This window comes from Myxine glutinosa, chromosome 10, assembly GCF_964187855.1.
Source record: "Myxine glutinosa chromosome 10, kmMyxGlut1.1, whole genome shotgun sequence".
In the NCBI taxonomy this organism is placed as follows: Eukaryota; Metazoa; Chordata; class Myxini; order Myxiniformes; family Myxinidae; genus Myxine; species Myxine glutinosa.
Window position 1 is genome coordinate 84,377,121 of NC_136270.1, and position 22,763 is coordinate 84,399,883.

Sequence of the window (22,763 nt, forward strand, 5' to 3'; positions counted from 1 at the left end):
GATTGGGATATTACATTATTTTGAGTAAGTATTGGTATGAGTAATTACATAAGTAATTATGAGTTATTATGAGTAATTAGTGGTATGAGTATTAATTATGAGTAAGTGATTGTTTTAGTAAACTTACATGTCTCGCCGGGTTGTGGATCTGGGGACAAGCTAGTTTGATGGGTACCCTGGGGTCTTCGGCGTGTCTATGTGTTTGGCTGTCTGTCACACCGGACTCTTGAATGGGTTTTCATGAGACGAATTTCAGACATAACAGTGAGAATCTATTTTGAGCGAATCACAGTGGGTGAGGAAAACATTGTGTGTGACCAGACACCAGAACTGACCAGAATTGAAATTGGAAGTAGACCAGGTTATTTCTATTATTTGTTTATTCGTGAAAATAAATAAATAATAGGGGGAGGTTAATGGAGGTTAATGGTGGTTTGTTTGTGTTAATGGAGGTTAATGGTGGTTTGTTTGTGTTAATTCTAGTTGAAACTCTCGCTGAAGTAATTTTCGTTTATTTTTATTTTTTTGATTCGATTTGAGAGTTGAGATGATTGATTTTTTATTAATTTTATAATTTTATTTTTATTGATGTTGGAAACAGGTAATGGGATGCTGAGAGAAGGATTGAATTTATTTTGAATTGGACTGGATTAAATGGGATTGAATTTAAAAATTGAATATTGGATAAAATTGGATCCACTTGAAAAAAAAGTGGATTAGGAAATTGGAGAAAAGGTGTTCTATGAAACTATGAATTGAATGAATTGAATCTATGAATTGGAGACCTGTAGACCAGGCGCTCCCAGGAGACTTGTGGACCAGGTGCTCCACCAGAGGAAAAAGACCAGGTGTTCGTAAAACACTTCACCCGCAAGAACGCCTTGGAACCAAAGTGGAAGGGACCAGTCCAGGTGTTGCTGACTACACCAACGGCAGTCTTTTGCGAGGGCAAGACCTCGTGGATCCACGCCACGCACTGTAAGTTGGCCATACAAGCACCAGACACTACACCACAGCAACCACAGTAAGGATGGGCCTAATCATAGGTACAATACTATTGATAGCGACAGCAGCTAGGGGAAACTCCGATTCCAATAGATGCGAAAACGAAACCCGACACCTCACCGTAACATGGGGACAAAGAGTATCACTACCATGTTTCGAACAGAAAGCCCTGCACACAAATTGGGTGAACATAAATTGGCTAGCACTGTCGGCAGGGCCTGGACGCGTTGGCATGGTACTACAAAAGCAACGAGAGTTCCGGGAAGACGGGCAAGCTAGCATTAAGACCTTGGCCCAACCAGGATACCAATGGGGAACCCCTGATTTTAAGCTACAAACACGCACACGCCTAGGGAAAGACATGACCATGCAGGTCCGGTGCAGCGTCTGGACCCCTGGCGCGGCCGGTGGCGAAAGGAACTACATACCATGCATCGAATACATACTCACGCCACAACCCCAGAATAAGGCCCCAAAGAAGGGGGAAAACACATATTGGAAAGTGGCCAGGGAGGTGGCAACAATTCAAAATAGGACACACTGCTGGTCGTGCATGCACTTTCCCCAAGCAGGCACCACAGGAATACACATGATAGTGCTACCTCTGTCCCTCAATGACCTCTGCTCACAACCTATCGATTCCCCATGTTTAGTCACCACGCTGGAAAGAGAAGGGGTTGACAACGGCAAGAGTTGCAATCGACAATTTAATTATCGCCCGTCAATGATTGCCCATGTGGCCGAGAGGCCTGCCCCCGTCTGGGTCAAACCACAGAAAGGGAGGGTCTGCCTCCAGGGTTCCGGCCACTTGCGTATGGGAGAATCAGAATGCGCCTACACTCTCCCCGGGAAGCTGGGACAAGGGAGCTCGGGGATTACATTACGAATAGTACTGCAAGATAAACACAACCACAACATAACGGCTATAACATTCTCTAGGGGGGTTAGTAGGATTAATGGGGTGGTAAAGGGACTCCAGTGCTTATCCACCCACCTGGTCCCACCCCATGGGACAATGTTTATATGCGGCGACAAGGCTTACCCCTATTTACCAAATAATTGGGGGGGCACATGTTATCTGGGTTCAGTTCTTCCTGACGTTGAGATACTGGATGAGCTAGACCCAAAGTCCTTGGACAGGCGTTATAAGAGGTCAGTCATGAACGAAGATGGAACCACTAAACTACACGGGAGTCTATGGGAAAAGGTGTTTGGTTTCTTCTTCCCAGGAGCGGGCACAGTCATGGATAGTTTCCGGATAGATAAATTGGCTTTGGCCCTAGAAAAGGTGGCAAACGACACCGCTACGGCTCATGACATACTATTGGATCGATCGGATCGCGCGCGAAAATTCTTATACATTTAGCTGGCTCACTGACTGGTTCCAGGGATGGACGGGCACCATAGTGAAGTGGTTATTGACCGCACTGGCTGTGATAATCGGGGTAGTAATTTGGGGGGCACTAATGAAATCTCTAGTCCTCCTCTGTATGAGAAAGTATTTTACAGGATGGAAAGTGAAGAAGCCGCCGACAACGACTATGGCTCTGACCACAGAGGCCGTCGACCTGAACGGGTCCTTCAACAAGGCAGTTGCGACCGGCGCTCCAGAAAATTGCATTGAATTTTGTAATGACTGTGATACTTGTGTGGATCCCATGTGGGAACTGGCTGCTGCCTGTAACGGTGTATGTAATGACTGTGATACTTGTGCGGATCCCATGTGGGAACTGGCTGCTGCCTGTAACGGTGTATGTGATGACTGTGATACTTGTGCTATAAACCCCTTGCGTGTACTGGCTAACGCTGCTTATGTATTACAAGCTGACAGCTGCACGCCCCCTTTAAACCCAACTATGGATCTGATTGCGACGCTGGGTCTGGCGGTCGAGGGACCCGACGTGGATATCCTAGACCCGCAAGCCGACCAGGCGCCCAAGGGAGACTTTGACATAAAGGAAGTTCCTCTCTTTGCTTCATATGTATTAAGTTCAAATGCTTCAAGTGAATCGGATTTTTACGCTCTGTACCCTGACCAGGAAATTGAGACACAAGATACTGACAATATTATGTATTCCCCAGAACAGCAGCACGTGAGGGACCTCATGGGCATGATCGTTGATTAACTTCGAAGATCTGCAAGGACTGGGTCTGCAAAGGGTGGGGGGAGCAAGTTCCGCAGGGGAGGTGGTGGCCCTCTGGCGGAGCAGAACCTCATCTGGACCAGACCTCTTCGTTGTGGATCCGAAACGTTAATGGACTTTCATGTTCTGAGCCCTCAGGCTCCGAGCACGCACCACACGACACGTTCGCCAAATGCACGGGCGAGGCGCTTTGGGCGCACGATATGCCCTTGGGAGATACCCGCATTACACAATTATTTTTTCAATACCCGCATTACACAATTATTTTTCAATAAAGCCCGATGTGGCACGTTGTCTCTTAAGATACTTTGTCTCGACGAGACAAGAGGAAGGAATGTCAAGTAGTAGATTTGTTATTGCCTAAAGTTCAGTTATAGACGTTGGTTGCTAATGTGTTATGATTTATATGATGTTTAAAAATGCTATTTTCATGAAGTTAATAAAGGGTTTTTGCTTCGTTTTAGTTTTGGATGAGGAGAGGCTCGCTGAGGTCATGCTGAACAAATTGTATACGTGTGCTTTTTCGAGGCTAGAGGACATAAACCTATCGTTAACCATATATATTTTGTTTTAATCACAGCAACGCATGACTCTGTATAAACATGCTTTGAATTACTCATGTGAACCCATATATTTGCTCTGGGCTTATCTGGCCAAGCATGCACTCTTTGTGAGTTACATTTCTGTTTTCTCGGAGCCCAGAGAAACATTTGGTCCGAATGATAAGGAAGGGCTGACTCCCCCGAATAACAGGGCGGATGACGGTGGGGGCTTGGCCCACCGGGGAGGAACCTCTCCCAGTTTTGTTTGTTCCCTCGGAGATTTCCTGATAAAACGTGTCCCTATATAAATGGACTGGGAATCAATGCGTTTTCAGGAAGGCTTGACTTGGCATGAGACTGGCTCTTGCTATAGATGTCTTGGCTTCTTCCGGATCTGTATAAGTTGGTTTTTAATAAAGCTGCGCCATTCCAGGCTATTGTGGACTTCTTTTGCAAACGAAGAGCTGATTCTTCACATATATATATATATATATATATATATATATATATATATATATATATATATATATAGATATATATAATATATATATATATATATATATATATATATATATATATATATATATATATATATATATATATATATATATATATATATAGTGTTGCGGTTTTGAGTTTGTTCAATAAAGGTTAAATTTCCCTCATAGTTTAGTCACACTACAACATGTAGCCTCGCGATAGTGCAGTTATTTCTTAGTATGTGTGAGCATAGTCCTGTTCCTGTGTTAGTTTTGCGTTGAGTAGAATAATGAGAGTTAGGTTCCTTTATTGCCTTATGCCGCCTTACGCCTCCTTACGCCTCCTTATGCCGCCTTTGGCTTTTTGGCGCGAATTAACACGAGGCAGGCCTGGCAAATCGAGGCAGGACCGAATGAGGGCAGAGGAGAAGCTGTCTGTAAGCGCTAGCCGCCAATCAGGGCTCGAAGGGAGTGGCTGCGGGACTGCGTCACAGAGTGTGGTTGGAACATTCGAGAGGGCTAAGGGGGTTGTCCATATAACCGGTTGCGCGAAGCCCCCGACGTCAGTTATGAGCTCGGGGTGTGCAGTTATGAGCTCGGGGTGTGCAGTTATGAGCTCGGGGTGTGCAGTTATGAGCTTGGGGTGTGCAGTTCTCAGAGAGGTGAGCTTGTGAGTTGAGTTATGGGAGAGGTGCTTGATGAGAGTTGCAGTTCTGTGGAGGGAGGCGCTGGAACAAGTTGAGAGATCTTTGAGTGTGAGCAAGTTACGAGTTCCGAGAGAAGACGCGCATGAACCCAGCTATAAGCGCTCTTACCAAATTGGACGCTCGGTTGAGCTTGAGGCTGAGCCTCTATTGGGTTACGCGAGTGATAGCGCGCCGGTAACTAAACGCACTGTGGAAAACCGCCAAGCCAGCGAGAGACGCTTACATTTCCCTCCCGCCTGCCTCATCTGCCCTTTGTTCGAGAGACGCGCTACAAGGGTCCCATCCACCGCCTGCTTGCCTTCATCGCGGGACGTGCTGTGACCGGGGAGAGCCACGCCGAGCGGGGCCGTTCCTGGACAACCAGGGCAGCGCGTGAACATCATCGTACCTTCCATCCCCTTTGTGAGTGTGATCGGGCCCGTGTCTGGGATGATATATAAGAGTGATTAAGGCTGCTCTGTGTCTCTGTACTTCTTGTTTGTCTCTGTACTATGTTTGTTGGTGGTCGCCTCGCTTCGCCGTTTCTTCAACCTCGGTTACCTACGCGAGGGTGAGTCTGAGTGAGTATACCAAGACAAGAACAAGAACTAGAAGGAGGTATGTACGGTGCGAGTCATATAATATATTGTTTAGTTATCGTCGAATGAGGAATTTGGGATCGGGATGCGTGGTCGGCCTTGGTGACTTGGTCTTGACTAGATGCTAGGCCGCGCCACATTTAGTCGAATAAACTGGTCTTAAAATATTTTTTGATAGTTCTTATGCCTATAATTAGATGCATAATGTTCGTAGCGAGGTGTGGATATATGGATTGACATCGGATGGCATGGGATTTGGGATTTAGGAACTCCGGAGTTTTTTCATTCGGAATATATGCGATTTGTTTTGGGGGGCCCTTAGAGCTAACGGAGGCTCGGATTTTAATTCTGATTCCGGATTTCGCAGTCGCTAGTACGTCTTAACACTCGACAGAAACTGGCCCCGCGAAATTTCCAGGATTTTCGGTAAAATTACTTCAGGGTAAATTTACATAGGAAAACCCCATGTTAAATTTTCGTCGCCGAAGGACTTTATTTTTTGCGAAAGTCATCCTGACTTCGCCTCTAGGAGGATACAGGGGTATCTGTGGATAACGGGAACCTTTATTTGGCGAAAATCGGACTGGTATTGACCGAGTTATTCAAAATATTAACTTATATAAAATTGCCGTTTAAGCCTGTAAACGCAGTGACGTCACCACGTTCCGCGGCACGACTTTGGATTCTGAGGAGATTTTGTTACATTGTGCACGCCTTCGTTTTATTTCCAAATTAGAATCTGTTTTCACTTCTGCCGCAAAAACGACATCAGTGCATTGAGTGGGGTATTTTATTTGGTAAAAATCCGTCGATTTGAAGTACGTGAAAATAAAATGTGATCGTGGAAAATCGTAGCGAGGGGCCATTTTGAATCGGTTTTCGATTATTGCACCGGGTTACTTGTGGTGGATAGGAACACCACCAGATAAGTAAAGACAACCTTTATTTCGCAAAGATTGGGCAAAAATTGACCGACTAATTTAAAATATTAACTTATATCAAATAGGTCTTTTAAGGTGAAAACGCGATGACGTCACCACGTCACGCGGCACGAATGCGCACCTGTGTCATTGGTGGTATTGACTTATATAGGGTTGGTTTTCTAAGACTTATATCAAAATATTAACTTATATCAAATAAGTCTTTTAAGGTGAAAGCGCGATGACGTCACCACGTCACGCGGCACGAATGCACGCCTGTGTCGTTGGAGGTATTGACTTCTATAGGGTTGGTTTTCTAAGGCTTATATCAAAATATTAACTTATATCAAATAAGTCTTTTAAGGTGAAAGCGCGATGACGTCATGCGGCCTTGCCTAGATGTAGGCCGCACCTCATTTTGTCGAATAAAGTGGTATTCGGGTGGTTCCGGTATTTGGGACCGCAGGGACGGAAAGTGCAGGTACGGAGTGCCAGTCACTCCCCAGCCGGCCCGCTCTGAAGGTTCGGATCGGGACACCGGGATTCATTCCGGTCGCCTGGTCGGCCCGGAGGTGGGGGTGCGGGGCCTGTCACGGAACGTCAAAACAAACGGCCTGCCGGGACCGCCCAAAAGTCGGGCGTGAGGGGCGCGTCCACTAATGGAACGCCTCTCGCTTCCCAGATCGAGGGCCACGTGGTCAGGAGAACCTCGTCCCTTCTGGTTGCCTTGCCGTCCCACCGTGAGCGCTGGTCAGGGTGTACTTCAAACTAAGCTTAAGTGTCAAGCGTTAAGTTCCTCCTTGCCCTCGCAAGGGAAAGGCTAGGGTCAAGCTCTTCCAAATTTCCAAACACTAGAAATTGGACGTCTCAAATTAATTAATTAATTTGTTAATGCATCTCAGTCGCCCGCGACCTCTCTAGCGCGGGTGTCGAACCAGTTCAATTCCGGTGCGACCGGGCCGAATATCGGCCCGGCCGTGGCCGAAGCCGTTGATTCCGCCGTAGCACGCTAACGCGTAGGCTCGCGCGTCCCTGGTCCGCCGGGGCTCCGCGGGTGTCCTACCGTGCCGGACGCCGCTATTCTCTCAACTTTCGGGAGTAGGCGCCGGTGCCCGGGGACGGATTTTGCTGTCTAAACATGGTAGCGCTAGGCCAGTGGGACCGCCGGGACCCACGTGCACTCACAAGTTGTTCTGCGCGTGGGCGGCAGTATCAGACCGGGGCGCCCAAACGCTCCCCGGCTAAAGTTCATCCTGAAGGCGCCCACATTGTGCGGACAAACCCCACCAAGTCGAGGGCCACGTGGTCAGGAGAACCTCGTCCCTTCTGGTCACACTGTGCCTATCGGCCGGCCTCGAAGACCGAAATTGTGTCGGCTACCGATCCTCCGGGTTCGTAACTATGCCACCCTAATAGTAATGCCTAATAGTAATAAACTTCATAATAATTAAATAGTGTTCTTCCTTTATTCGACCGTCTCGTCCCTTCCATCATTGATTAAGCGTGGTACGAATAGAACCGCTCTAATCGGGTTCCAATACCAAGGGTAACTGCACGGACCACGTGGTACGCAATCCGCTCGGTGTACCCAAATTACGCGTGGCTCGTGCGAGGCTTGCTTCCACGCTTCCGCGGCGGCACAGGTATTTAGGTACGTGCGAGATTTGTCCCGAAACCCTACCTTGCGTTTGCCCGGGAGGGGCGTTTCAAGTCTCTCGGTTGCGCCGACCCAGAAAGAACAAGGGGCTTAATCTCCCCTTGGGATGGGCAGGAAGGGCGGCGGAAAACCGTTAAAAAAAAAAAAAAAAAAATATATATATATATATACAGTATATCTATATACAGTAATCCCTCGCTATATCGCGGTTCACTTTTCGCGGCTTCGGTACATCGCGGGTTTTTCTCGCTAGTATATGTAAAATTATATCGCGGATTTTTCGCTATATCGTGGGATTTTGCGGTATAAATGTATTTTTATATACTACTATTTTAAATATTTTTGTGGTAAAATAAGCATTTTCTAGCCTAAAAAATTAAAAAACGTAAAAAAATAAGAAAACTACAGTTATTAAAACATATTACAAGAAATAAAATACTGTACATAGTGTTCAGTAGAAGGAGAGACAAAGAGTCGTGCGTATGGAAAACGCAGATGCGGCAGCTTCCACTTGCGCTAGTTACCCACGTAATGGGTAACTGTAATGCTCTTTCTGGCTGTGCAGTACATTCATCATCGTCATCACCTTCATCGTCATCAGTACTGCACAGCTAATTCATCATCATCATCTTCATCACGCAAGTATGTAGTATTGAAGAGCCGGGGCTCTTGCTTGATACGGACGAAATGACGGGCAAGACACAAACTCGTCCGAGAAGATATTTATTCTCAAAACCAACTCGGGAACACTGTAAAGCCCGTTTATCGGGCTGAATTATAAAGCACAACCAGGCACCGAAACCGAAAGCCACGCCTCTCAAGCGTGGCGTGCTTCGGTGGTCACGTGATCAACAGGTGTAGCTGATTATACCCGCACGCGCGACACGCTTTGGTGGTCACGTGACCAGCCACTTGCGCCGCGGATCCCCGCCGGTGACGTCACCGGCTGGAGCAAGGAGATTCTGATGCTGGTCTTGCTTGGGGAACCCATGGGTCGCTACAGTATCTTCAATGGTGAGTACCCATTAGAATTTTATATGTTGTTAAAATTACGTATGTTTAAGATTGTAAAAAGTGTTTAAGAGTATAGGAAGTGTTTATAAGAGTATGGGAAAGGTTAATAAGAGTGTGGGAAAGGTTAATAGGAGTGTGGGGAGGGTCATAAAGCTTTAAAATATATATAAATAATAAAATAAAAATATGGTCGCTACTTCGCGGATTTTCGTCTATCGCGGGGGGTTCTGGAACGTAACCCCCGCGATAAACGAGGGATCACTGTATATACCCAGCTATAATATATATATATATATATATATATTTATATATATAATATATATATATATATATATATATATATATATATATATATATATGTAGGGAGCTATTATGCCCCTCCCCCTTTGTTATTATGCTGCTTTACCAATTACCAAGTATAACCAATTATATGTTCTGTTTTCCTTATTACTGAACTCTTTATAATACTTAAGTTCTTTCTTGTGCTTTGAGGATGTGTAATATCCTAATAAGGAGTTCTTTCCTGTGTGCTCTTAGCCTGTGTGGGCACAATCTTTCAGTTCTCCTCAGCTGGCCTTGGCTACAGTTCTTATCTCTTCATGACTTTTCCAATATCCTGAATGTTGACACTTTTATGAGTATTCATGAGTATTCACCCTCCCTTTGTTCTTTCTCAACCAAAGTTCTATACAGAAAGTTGTAAACAGGTTGCCACAGATGGCTGACCATCTCCTTATCTGAGTTAACCTATGAGTGGCCTTGATGAGCTTCCTCTAACTAACTGAACAACAGGATGGGACTATGGTGGGGGGACCGATGAGCCCATTCTGGGACCAATGAGCCCATTCTATCTCTGTATCTTGTGAGCTAACCCCACCCCTGATATTCCTTATATAAAGCAAGGTTTAATTGATTTAATTCAGAGCATCTTGCTGTACTGTTGGTCATTTCTTGTGAGTTTCAGTGCAACCTTTGCTGTCCTCAAGCTTGAGTAATCGAGTTCTAATAAATATATCCGTTGCTCCTTTTCTCTGAGTCTTTTGAGTCCCAAGTTCTAAGTCTCATTTCCGACAACTGGTGGCAGCGGTGTCGATCAGTCTGTGCAGTCCGGGACGCGGTCCCAGGCAAGTGAGTGGTGAGACCAGCTAGCAATTGATCCGGGTCAGGTGAGCTGTGGGTTTTCTTTTGTTTTTTCCTTTATAGCATGGGGGTCAGTCCAAATTGTAACCCACTCTCTTGCTCGGATGCCGTTTGTTCCGTTCCCTGCTCGAACCTGATCCACGAACCTAAATTTAAATACGGACCGCTTGGGTCCCGGAGCAACTGACTGTTTATGGACTCGTCAGGGTAACGTTACGTAAGGGGGGTGCCCACGTTGGGCGCCCGAGGTTAAGGGGTAATAGATCTCTGGGTTGTGAGGGTAAGGATAAGGGCGGTGTCCCGATCCGAGGCCTACCCGGGAGACGTCGGAATTATAAGTAAGATTAGAAGTATTATAAGGGCGTAGGACGCCAGGAGAGTACAGTAAGGGTAGGTTAGAAGGCCGTACTTCGCGAGGCGGGCGAACCTCACGGGTACAAGGCTACGGGTCTCTCAGAGTTAGGTAGAAGGCCGTACTTCGCGAGGCGGGCGAACCTCACGGGTACACAAGGCTACGAGCCTTTCAGAGTTAGGTAGAACGCGAGGCGGACGAACCTCACGAGTACAAGGCTACGTCGGTAAACTAAATTTTCCTAGGATGGGGAACTGGATGGGTAATAAGACTGTAAAGGCAGGTGAACCTCTTAGAAATACCCCAGCATTTTTCATGTTTCGGAGGTATGGCTATGATGCTGCGAGACCAGGGAAGTCATGGGTTGCGCTGACTAAGGATCTAGGTGAACCGTGGCCCAAAGGAGGGTCTTTTGCGCTGGAAAAATTGGACGTGTTGTATGGGGCATTAGAAAAGTTAGAACAGGACACGAAACACTTCCCACCTGACTATTGGAAAGTCTTTGGTTGATGGAAGGAAGAAGCGATGAAGTGACAGGCAAGATCGAAACAGGCCAGCCTGGCCGGTGAGGTATTAAAACTCAAGGGCCTGAGGAAACAGGTGAATAAAATGCAGGATGAAGCGGTTAAGGAAATAGAGAGGCAGGCTAACGAGTGACTGATGCCGCTCGTTGAAAGTCAAGTCCCCGTGGGAGGGTCAGGCAGATACCAAACCCCTACCCTCCCAGCCCTGAGCTCTGTCCCGGGGTTCCAGGCAACACCACCCTCCCTGCCCCACCCTTTTCACCCCAACTCACCCTTTCCACCCCGGTCTAAGAATCCCCTTTCTTTTGAATGATTGAGACATAAGGCGTTGTACACGACCCACTCAGGTCGTTGTGCTGTGAATTTTTGCGACTGTTCACACTGCTGAATGTGCGCAGTGGTTTGAAATGCGAGCTGGCTTGTCAGTCACGTGGTATGGAGAATGTATAGGGAAACGCATGATTTAAAATGCGTTGCCTAGGTTGGCAGGGGAGTGGCTGTTGGAGGTGCATGGTTGGAGTCGATCCGGTGTTCGCGCGACGTCTGAGAGACTCATTGGTATATGAATGAATGAATAAATGTATATATGGATGTCTGTCATTGAAGTATGTATTTGTGTCCATTGTGTGTGCCATGTGTCATTGACGCATGAAAGGGTTTCTTGTATTGATTGGTATTGGCTACTTGTGCGGTATGTATGGATGTGTGAGGTGTATTAGGCATGAATGACGTGGGAAAATAGTAAAGAAAATCTTGCTGAAATTAAACTATTGTGAGTTTTAAAAGGTTGCATAGAAAGCTTAGAAATAGTTAAGGGGGCGTAGAAACACTTACTCGGATATTTTCTCCAACCTGACGGTGTTGGAGAGTAGGTTGGAGGTTTTTGTATTTCTCCTGTGGCCTGTGATCCGACTGACAAGGTCCCAATGTATGATGTCATGGAGGAAAGACGTGTCTGCCTGTTTGTCTGATCGTAAGTCTGTGGTGTGATTTCACGGAGGGCCAAGGTTTAATCCAGTAAATGGGAGTTTTATGTTGTGGCAAGTGTGCGAGGGGGCACATCGGAGCACGCGAGTGGGGGTATTTGCGGGAGTGCACACCCGTGGTGAGTGTTACAGGGAAAGACATATGGGAACTTTTTATTTTCAATAAACAGACTAGGTTATTTTCTTGTTTATTTGTTTATTTACGAAAAATAAATAAATAACAGGGGGAGGTAGGTTAATGGTGGTTTGTTATTGTGAAGCTGCACATGGCTTGACAGGACATGGGAGCCAATGAGCTGTGTAATGAGAAAGATTAAAATTATGTCATGGTGTGAAATGCCGTAGAGGTGTGAAATACACACCTTTGGCCTGGAGGGGAGTTCTTTTGGTAACTTACTTCCATGATTTACGTTCCATTGGAAGGGGAATAGGAAAATATGGGAATAATATGGAACAAATCGACAAGACAAATTGGGGTACAAACTCACCATGGAAGGAGAATGGAGGTTATAGTTTCATTGTTGTGTCTGTCTGGCTGTCTAGCAGGCCATGGAGTTATATTTCTGAAACATGGATTTCGACAGTAAAGACAGGTGTGTACCCTGAGAAAATTGTGGGTTGTGGAGTGGGCACTTTGATGGGCAATGGGGGACAGATGTTGTGTGCAACAAAGGTAAATAGATTGGATTTTGGCAAGGTTGAGTGAGATATGTGATGGATGGGGTGTGAAGGCGAGTTATGGCAGCTCCAGGGAGCAGTCCTGGTGTTGGGTCTCATATAATTATGGTTAAAGTACATGTGCAGACAGGTGTGCTTCGGTTTGTATTACTGGCAGAGAAAAGACAACAAAGTGGCAAAGGTTACAGTTCCACAGAAGGAGAGCGAACAAGGAAAGTGGCTGGGCTGTTGATAAAACCGCTGGGTTTTATGTTGATTTAAGTTGTTGTGGATTTATGTTCAATTTTAATTTTAATTCCTATAGTCTAGTGCATATGGGACGGGGAAAATGGGAGATGACGTCAGTGTGCTCCAAGTATTGTAGTGATGGGGGAGCGCAATAATATAAGGGGTGACTGCAAAGCGCATGTTTCAGAAGGGAGTAGTTAGATCAAATGACGCTGTGTGTGTGTGTAGAAGAGTATTGTCTATTGAGCAGAGTATTGTGAGTGGGGGTGAGTGCATTGTATTGAATGAAGAAGCCTGGAGTCAGTGTGTGGGCACAGGTGTGCAAACCCAGGTGTATGGAGAATGGTTGTGTGAAATAACTTGTATGGAATGGATGGCTCGCTCGCTGACAGCTACAATCCATGTGGATTGTGACCGACGCTAACATTTCTATGAATGTATAAATGGAAAATAGTTATTTAAATAGATATTGTGTCATGACACAAAGGGTTGAACGTGCGATTCCAGGAATGAGCAAGTATTTTTGATATAAGCTGATGTTTCAAGTGACGATTTGAAATGTTGGAAGCTTAGATCAATCTTAAAGATACAAGCTTTTCATCTGTGAGCCGGAAGTCGACCATTTGTTTAATTTTAGATACTATACCTAATATTTACATGTAAATGCATGACTGGTCTGGATTTGGACTGCCCTGTGAGTTTTTGGGAAAACGGTATGTGTAGCTGGATTAAGTTTGAGTGGTTGTTTCATATACTCTGGGTACATGTGACTTAAAGGATGAATTGGACTTGCTGTGAACAGTGTAGATGCAAGAAGAGATAGACCGGGACACAATGAGCTGCTAGGTGAGCCATTGAGGTGGATTAAATGTTTTGTTGTTGTTTTTGGAAGTTCGTTGTTGCATTGCCAAAGGTTTCTGTGTAGTGTGGTATCTGTTGAAAGTGGATCACCTGTTGTCTTGTGTGGCGTGAGCAGGGATGTATGTAACTGCCTGGGTTCAGGAAAATAACTTCAGTTGCAATTTGGTTTAAATTAAAGGTTAACGTTAGCTGGAAATTGGACAAAGTCAAAAGTTTGACCAAAACCAAAAGTGGTGGTTGGACCAAAAGTCCAAAGTGGAAATTGTCAAAAGTGCTTTAAAAAGCTACGTCCAATTTCATTTTGCCATTTGTAGAAGAAAATTCACTGCATTTAACATGCGTTTCCTTTAAACGGGCTTGGTCGGGCCAGCGTACATTTCAGCCAAAGTCTTATCTGGTTCACTCCCACACCAGGCCCGACTCGTGCTGCGACCTTGGTTGAACTGTCGGTTTAATTTGCACAGGAAATGAAATAAGGGGATTATAATGGGAGAAAGTGAACATTTGTGGATCTGAGGACAAGCTGGTTTGAATGTGTACCTGGGGTTTTCTGTGTGTCACAGTGTCTGTGTCTGTCTGTCTGTCACACTGGACTCTTGGATGGGTTTTCATGAGACGAATTTCAGACAAAACCCTCTTTGTTATTTCAGAATTGATCTGCACCCCACCTCACTGTGAAATGGACAGGTTGTGTGTGTGTCTCAGAGGTTTATGGACAACGGGGAGTGGCTGGTGCGAAGGGAGTGGTTGGGAAAGATGGACCCCCTTCACGAATACCCGTGGATAGTAGTTTAAAATAGGTAGAGGGTACAGGTAAATTGTGGTGGATATGGGCTGTGGTGCGCGTGGTAGAATTGGGAGGGCTACTCCAAAGCATTTTGCTTCCCCGCGCTATTGCGGTGATCAAATGTCGCGGCCATCAAAGGGCGGACACTGACGTTGCTCGGGGCAATGCAAGGGCGGACGAGACGGCAGGAAAAGCCGCCAACCAAAGGATGGACAGGTACGATAGTAAAGTAGATATTGACCGCCTTGGCAATAGTCCTTGGAATCGTGGTTTGTTGTGTACTAATCGAGGCTTTAGTCCTTGCGTGTGTGAGAAAGTTTACCACAGGATGGACACTGAAGACGACACCAGAAAAGGCCATGGTGATGACCGACAAGCTGACCGTGGGTCCAGATGACACTCCGGCCGTCGACGTGACTGCAGATCGCGGATCCTGGAACGACGACCCGAACGAGTCACTGGGCCGCGACAATGAGATCTCCGCTTCCGAAGATTGTTCTTCCATTGTTGATATTACTGATAATAATGTCGATTACACATTTGCGGACCTCGAAGCATTTCAGGCCGCCAGGAGGCCGATTCCTCTGGGCCCCAACGCGTCGCATGCAGACGTCAACGAGTTCCTAAGGGACTCCTCTCATTTCTTCTCGATGTGTACGGCTATGACTGTTGCTGGCCGCCTACGCCGCAAGCCTACGCCACCTGAGAATAATGTTACTGATGATGTTACTAATGATGATGTGGGCCACTTGCAAGGGTCCCCGACTGATGATTATGTCTCAATGCAGGCTTTGCCTCTTTATGTTTCACGAGCCCACCTTTATGTCTCACAAGCTCACAGTGAGTCAAACGTCACTGACCCAGTCCGGGATTTGGACCCAACTGCACACCCAAGCCTGGATGGTGAGGAACTCAACATTGGAGATACTCTGAGTTCCGAATCTGATTGTTTTGGAGATTCGTCCATGGATAACAGCGGTGGAAGCAGCATCGCCTCGGACGATCTCGACTTTGACCCAAAGGAAGTTGCTCTCCCTCCTTTGAAATCCGTTATGCTTTGTTTTATGGCCATAGGTTTGAGCCACCTGATACTGACGATGTTGTGTCTTCCCCAGATCACCAGCATGTAAGAGACCTCATGAACATGAATATCGATTGAGCGCTGACGATTTCCAAGGATTTCTCCTGGGGAAGCCTGGGCGAGCTCCAGTTGGGGGGGAGTCCGGCTGCACCTCTGTGGACCAAGGGTGGGTCGGAGATCTCCCTGGGTGTGGACCCCGGTGGAACCAGAGGTCTTCGTTGGGGATTTGACACGCTATTCGATCTTCATGTCTCTACGGTCTCACCTCATACACCCATCTACACCCGACTTACATCATACATCCACTAACACCCACTTGCACCCAGACGCCCACGGATCTTCCTGCTGAGTGCGCTGTGCGGTACGGGGTACGAGACATGCTCAGTGGGAGGCATCCGTGTGGTATGTTTAGTGAATCTTTTACACTGTCTGTTTTGCCTCACTTGGAGGTTTTTCCTTTATGCCATTTGTTCACCCTGCTTCTACGGCCTTACAGTGCATACTCACATACAGACGCGAATCATCCTACTGGGTACTGTGTGGTGCTTTGCGTGCGGGACATGCTCACCGGCTGCCTTCGCGTGATATGTTGAATGGCTTTTCTGATTTGATTCATTTCTGCTTTGTTTTGAAATAAAGGCCTTTGATTGGCTCATAGATAACTTTGTATCTTAGATCCAAAAGGGCGGTATGTAGGGAGCTATTATGCCCCTCCCCCTTTGTTATTATGCTGCTTTACCAATTACCAAGTATAACCAATTATATGTTCTGTTTTCCTTATTACTGAACTCTTTATAATACTTAAGTTCTTTCTTGTGCTTTGAGGATGTGTAATATCCTAATAAGGAGTTCTTTCCTGTGTGCTCTTAGCCTGTGTGGGCACAATCTTTCAGTTCTCCTCAGCTGGCCTTGGCTACAGTTCTTATCTCTTCATGACTTTTCCAATATCCTGAATGTTGACACTTTTATGAGTATTCATGAGTATTCACCCTCCCTTTGTTCTTTCTCAACCAAAGTTCTATACAGAAAGTTGTAAACAGGTTGCCACAGATGGCTGACCATCTCCTTATCTGAGTTAACCTATGAGTGGCCTTGATGAGCTTCCTCTAACTAACTGAACAACAGGATGGGACTATGGTGGGGGGACCGATGAGCCCATTCTGGGACCAATGAGCCCATTCTATCTCTGTATCTTGTGAGCTAACCCCACCCCTGATATTCCTTATATAAAGCAAGGTTTAATTGATTTAATTCAGAGCATCTTGCTGTACTGTTGGTCATTTCTTGTGAGTTTCAGTGCAACCTTTGCTGTCCTCAAGCTTGAGTAATCGAGTTCTAATAAATATATCCGTTGCTCCTTTTCTCTGAGTCTTTTGAGTCCCAAGTTCTAAGTCTCATTTCCGACATATATATATATATATATATATATATACACATATATATATATATATATATATATATATATATATATATATATATATATATAAATTATATTTTGTATAAAAGATCGAGGCTCGTGTAAGAGCTAACATTAATCACAAAAAAAAAACCAAAGAGACACATAAAACATAATAAACGGAGCGGGAGACAAGATGGTGAGAGAGAGGGAAGTGCACAAGCACAACAGTAGAGAACAGGGACATCGCGAGATCTGTGGGAGGGAGGGGGCTTGGGGGGAGGAGGCGGGGGGAGGAGGCATGGGAAGGGGGGGGGGGTGTGGTGGGAGAGGTATAAAACACACTGCTAGGACTTCCAGGAAAGAAGTTGGTATTTCAAAAAAGTGGATCTGGGGTGAATTAACAGGGGTAGAAAAGATCAAGGTTTTTGATGTGGGAAGATAAGAGATGGTGGGGAACAGATGTTTTAAAGACCTGGAGGGAGGAGTGGGATTGAAGAGAGTGAGGGAGTTTGTTCCAGAGGCGGGAGAAAAGAGGAATGAAAGAGTGAAGGTAAGGAGAGAGTCTTGATTTTGGCAGTTTCACCAGAAGAGAGTTGATGGCAGATCTTGTGCGACCTGTAGGAATATTTGGGGGACAGAGCACAGACAGAGCTGGGGGAGCAAGGCAGGAGAGGAGTCGGTATAAGACAGAAAGACCACCTACCTGCCTGCGGTGAGTGAGTGAAAGGCCCTCGGAGTTAGCTTCATCGCGGGAGATCCCAATGATCCTGAAAGCTTTAGTTTCAACAGTGTGAAGCCGAGCTAGGTATAAGGCAGGAGCACCAGCCCAGAGGGGAGAGCAGTATTCCATTGAGCTGCGGAAGAAAGCCTTGTAAGTGGTGAGGAGCTCAGGCCTGCCAAAGAAGGACTTCACACGATGGAGGATGCCCAGTCGGCGACTGGCTTTGGAGGCCAGCTTGGAAATGTGGTTTTCCCAGGAAAGATCATGGCAGATAGTGAGACCCAAAAACTTGAGTGACAGAACTTCTTGGAGCGGATTGCTGAGAAAGTAGATGGGAGGGTTGTCCAGTCGGTCTTTTCGGAGAGACGGGATTTCGGAGAGACGGTAAGAGTGTGAGATTTGTCAGGATTGAAAGACATGTTCCACTTGTTTGACCAGTCTGTGATTTTGTCCAGGTCGGCAGAGAGTAAGGAGGCTGCGGACTGCCGATCTGAGGGATGAAGTATGGGTCGGCAGAGAGTGCAGTCATCAGCAAAGTGATAGAGAGGATTTTCCAGAGAGTCGGAGAAATCATTGATGAAGACCAGAAAAAGCACAGGGCCGAGAACACTGACTTGGGGAACTCCAGCCTGAACAGGAAGGGGAGATGAGAGAAATCCATTCAGGGCCACACATTGAGTACGACCAGAGCGGAAGTCTGCAAGCCATGCGTGGAGATTTCCATGGATACCAGAGGAGGAGAGTTTGGTGAGCAGAGTGGGGTGCCAGACTGTATCGAAGGCATGTGACATGTCAAGGGAGACAGCTCTCATTTCCTATTTGGCATTGAGGACCTCCATCCATTGCTGAGACAGCAGAAGCAGCATGTCCAGAGTGGAGTGACCTGGTCTGAATCAAAATTGATGATCCGAGATCAAGCCATTGGAGAAGAGGAAGGGTTTGATATCCGAAGCGATGATGGATTCCATGACCTTGTTAATTATTGGGAGCAGGCTGATTGGTCTGTTGTTGCAAGGATCTGTTTTCGCATCTTTTTTGTGTAAAGTGGTAATGTTGGCTGATTTCCAAGCAGATGGCAGATGACCTTGAGGAAAAGAGAGGGTGAAGAGAACAGAGAGAGGGTGAGATAGGGTGCAGAAAAATATTATAGAACAGAGAAATATTCGTCATTTTGACAATCTCTTCCTGCCACATTTTCGATTTTGGGCATTTTGCTGTACAGTCAGCTGTGATGTATGCATTTAAGAAATTAAAAACATTTGCCTTTGACTTCCGATCAACTTTCAATTTCTTTGTAATTGAAGCCTGGATATTGAAAGAATGAATGCATAATTCATCAAAATCAAACGTTTTCTGATTCAATTTTTGTGCAATATAAAAACAAAAGGGTTCCACCATCAGCAATGAGATTACCTGTGTTGCTATTGGTTCCTTGGTCAGCAAGCCCATCTTCAAGACAGGCTTTCTCAGACTTCACACTACTACAAGACTCTAAAGGATGAGAGAAACGGGAAGGACGCATTCGAGGCTGAAGCTAAAGAGAAGTGATAATGGATGGATGATCCTTCTCATTCCCTCAGGCCACTCCGACATAGTATATTCGACTGGCTCGTTTTACCGACCTTGGATGGATGACAGGCTGAGTCAACCTGTCTGTTGTTATTTTGGCACAGATGGGGCTTGAACTTAGGACCTTTAAGATCCGAAGCCAACCGACTTAACCGTCAAGCCACCATCAAGTTAATAGATAATAGCACACAGAAAGTAATGAAAGAAATAGGATTTCTTTGCACTACAACGATGAGGACACATTTCTGGATTAAACAAATAATTTGATTGAAAACTTTATAAATCAATCAAAGGACATTTCTGGTTTAAACAAAGGAGTTTTGTATCTAGCTTGGTGGAAAATGAGGCATCGTGGCTACATCATGTCATGGATGTGAGACTAAGGTACAGTACTTTCAGTTGTCACTTAAATTTACAAATCCCTTTTACCTACATTACTTTTTCCCCCCGACATGTCATGAAACCCTATTTTCCGATATAATTATTTGTATGCAAGGCTTTAAATGTTGTGACTAATTCTGAATTATGCAACAACAACACAAAACAATCTTGAGAAGACAATACCTCAAAAGTCATAATGCGATCAAGTTGGACCTTACCAATATACACTGGTGTGTGTGAACACTGAACAATATACACTGAGAAAAGGTGTGAACTTTCATCAAATTGTGTTTTGAGCATTGTCTCCAACACAAAAATGCAAAAAAAACGTTTTAAATGTCAGACTGTAGAGGAGAGCAAAGAAAAGCAAAAATAAAAACAAACAAACAGGCACTTGGCCTAGTTTGTGGCTTCTTTGTTATCCCCAAAGATGTTGAAATAACTCGGTATCATATTTCACAATCATGCAGAGGGTTACCTCCACCATGCTGGCTGCTCACATCCGACACGTTATCAGGCAAATCCAAGGCCACTTCGAGAGTCCTGATGCCTGATGTGGGCTGCGAAGCCTGCTGCACAGCCACTTCCGGTCTCTGGACCTCACAGGGATGTATGGTGCGACTTACCTCCTCGGATGCTGCAAGAGCAAGAATAAATCCTCATCAAAATACTTGAATCAGAAAAAAATCTCTGCAATTCAGAAAAAGCACAAAAAATAAACTACCTTCAATCTTGTCGTTAACTTTCACTCCTTGTTCACTCGCATGTACATTGTCTTGTGTGGAAACATTTCCATCTAACTGTGCCAAGTCTACACCTTGCTCTTCCACAGACTCTTCTGTAGTTACTTCCACAACCTCTCCTACTTCATCCCCTGCAAAAGAAAAAGGGATGTGCTCAATGCCCCTGCTTAAACCACTAGGATTAGTGGTTTAAGCTTTCAAAAAAAAAATATATATATATATATATATATATTATAATAATAATAATAATAATTATATATATATATATATATATATATAGATATATATATATACAGTATATATATATATATATATATATATATATATATATATATATAAATAAATAAATAAATAAATATATATATATATATATATATATATATATATATATGTATGTATGTATGTATGTATGTATGTATGTATATATATATATATATATATATATATATATATATATATATATATATATATATATATATATATATATATATATATATATATATATATATATATATATATATATATATATATATATATATACAGTCACGTGAAAAAGTAAGTACACCCCATGTAAAGTTTTGACTTTTTCAACATATTTCAACATACAGCTATTTGATCTTCATTTCAACAATATATGAGTATATTGAATGATCGTTTTAAGGCCATTTTCCCCGCTGGAGCGGGGGTTAGCCTTGCGGGCCCCATGACAATCATGGTTCCCTGTTTGAGGCAATGTTTTTATGGCCGGATGCCCTTCCTGACGCCAACCCTTGGTCACGCTCTTACGATGCGCAGGGATAGTTCATTTCATTTCAACAATATTGAAAGATAAAGGTGATATACATATAATTTAACAAATATCATGAAACATTTACATTTTGTAGTCCATTGTATAATTTAAATAAACATCAATGCAAATTTCGCATGTGGAAAAAGTAAGTACACCCCTACATTTATCACTACTTCAAATACCTAAAATTAGAATCAGGTGCACCAGCTCAGGTTCAAATGATTAGAATATCGTCAGAGAGGATCTTGGGGGAACATGTCTTATTTAAACCTCAGACATTTCGTTTGGTTTGCTCTTTGTTGTTGAAGTGTGCAGTGTCACCATGCCGAGATCAAAAGAGCTCTCTGAGGCCTTCAGAAAGAAGGTTATAGATGCCTACGAGTCTGGGAAGGGATTTAAAAAGATCTCCAAACAATTTGAAATCAATCATCCGACTGTCCGGAAGACCATCTACAAGTGGAGAAGATTTCAAACAACTGCCAACTTGTTCAGGCCAGGCCGCCCCAGCAAGTTCAGCCCGAGAGTAGACCGCAAGATGCTGAAAGAAGTCTCTAAGAACCCCAGAATGTCATCACGGGACCTACAGGTAGCTCTTGCCACTGTTGATGTCAAAGTGCACGAGTCTACCATGAGAAAGAGGCTGCACAAATTTGATCTACCTACATGGGAGGATTGGGAGGTGTGCCAGGAGGAAACCTTTGCTGTCCAGAAAGAACATCAGGGCAAGACTAAAGTTTGCCAATGAACACCGAGGTAAAGACCAGCACTTCTGGAACAATGTGCTCTGGACAGATGAGTCATAGGTAGAGCTATTTGGCCACAGTACCAGAAGACATGTTTGGCGAAAACCAAAGACAGCATTTGACCACAAGAACCTGATACCAACTGTAAAGCATGGTGGTGGAAATATTATGGTTTGGGGCAGCTTTGCTGCATCAGGGCCTGGGCAGCTCACCATCATAGAATCCACTATGAATTCTTCATTGTACCAGAGGGTGCTTTAGGATAATGTGAGGCCATCTGTCGGAAAGTTGAAGCTCAACCGAAGGTGGACCTTGCAACATGACAATGACCCTAAACATACCAGTAAATCCACCAAGGAATGGCTGAAAAGAAAGAAATTGAGGGTTCTGGAATGGCCAAGTCAAGGCCCGGATCTAAATCCCATGGAGATGTTGTGGGGGGATTTGAAGCTGTGCATGCAAGAAACCCCTCAAACATCTCAATTTTTTGTTGAATAAATTATTGCAAAGTCAATTTGTCATTGTTTTTTGTTCAATTAGATCACCTTTATCTATAGATACTGTTTAAATGAAGATCAAATATTGATATGTCCACATATGTTAAAAAGATTTAAAAAACATTTCATGGGGTGTACTTACTTTTTCCACATGCGAAATTTGCATTTATGTTTATTTAAATTATACAATGGACTACAAAATGTAAATGTTTCATGATATTCGTTATATTATATCAC

The 22,763-nt window shown here is 44.6% G+C and overlaps 1 protein-coding gene across 4 annotated transcripts in view; it reads right to left on the reverse strand.

The window, feature by feature from the left end:
- LOC137415117 (nucleosome-remodeling factor subunit BPTF) overlaps positions 1-22,763 on the reverse strand; it is a 239,283-nt gene that overhangs the window by 150,890 nt on the left and 65,630 nt on the right. For 3 of the 4 annotated variants that reach the window (XM_078785829.1, XM_078785830.1, XM_078785828.1), the window contains exons 8-10: positions 20,478-20,627; positions 20,232-20,390; positions 19,217-19,294 (exon numbers count right to left, since the gene is read on the reverse strand). In XM_078785829.1, the coding sequence (XP_078641955.1) occupies positions 19,217-19,294; positions 20,232-20,390; positions 20,478-20,627 (387 nt within the window). The remainder of the gene's footprint in view (positions 1-19,216; positions 19,295-20,231; positions 20,391-20,477; positions 20,628-22,763) is intronic. The other variant, XM_078785831.1, reaches the window with a different exon arrangement.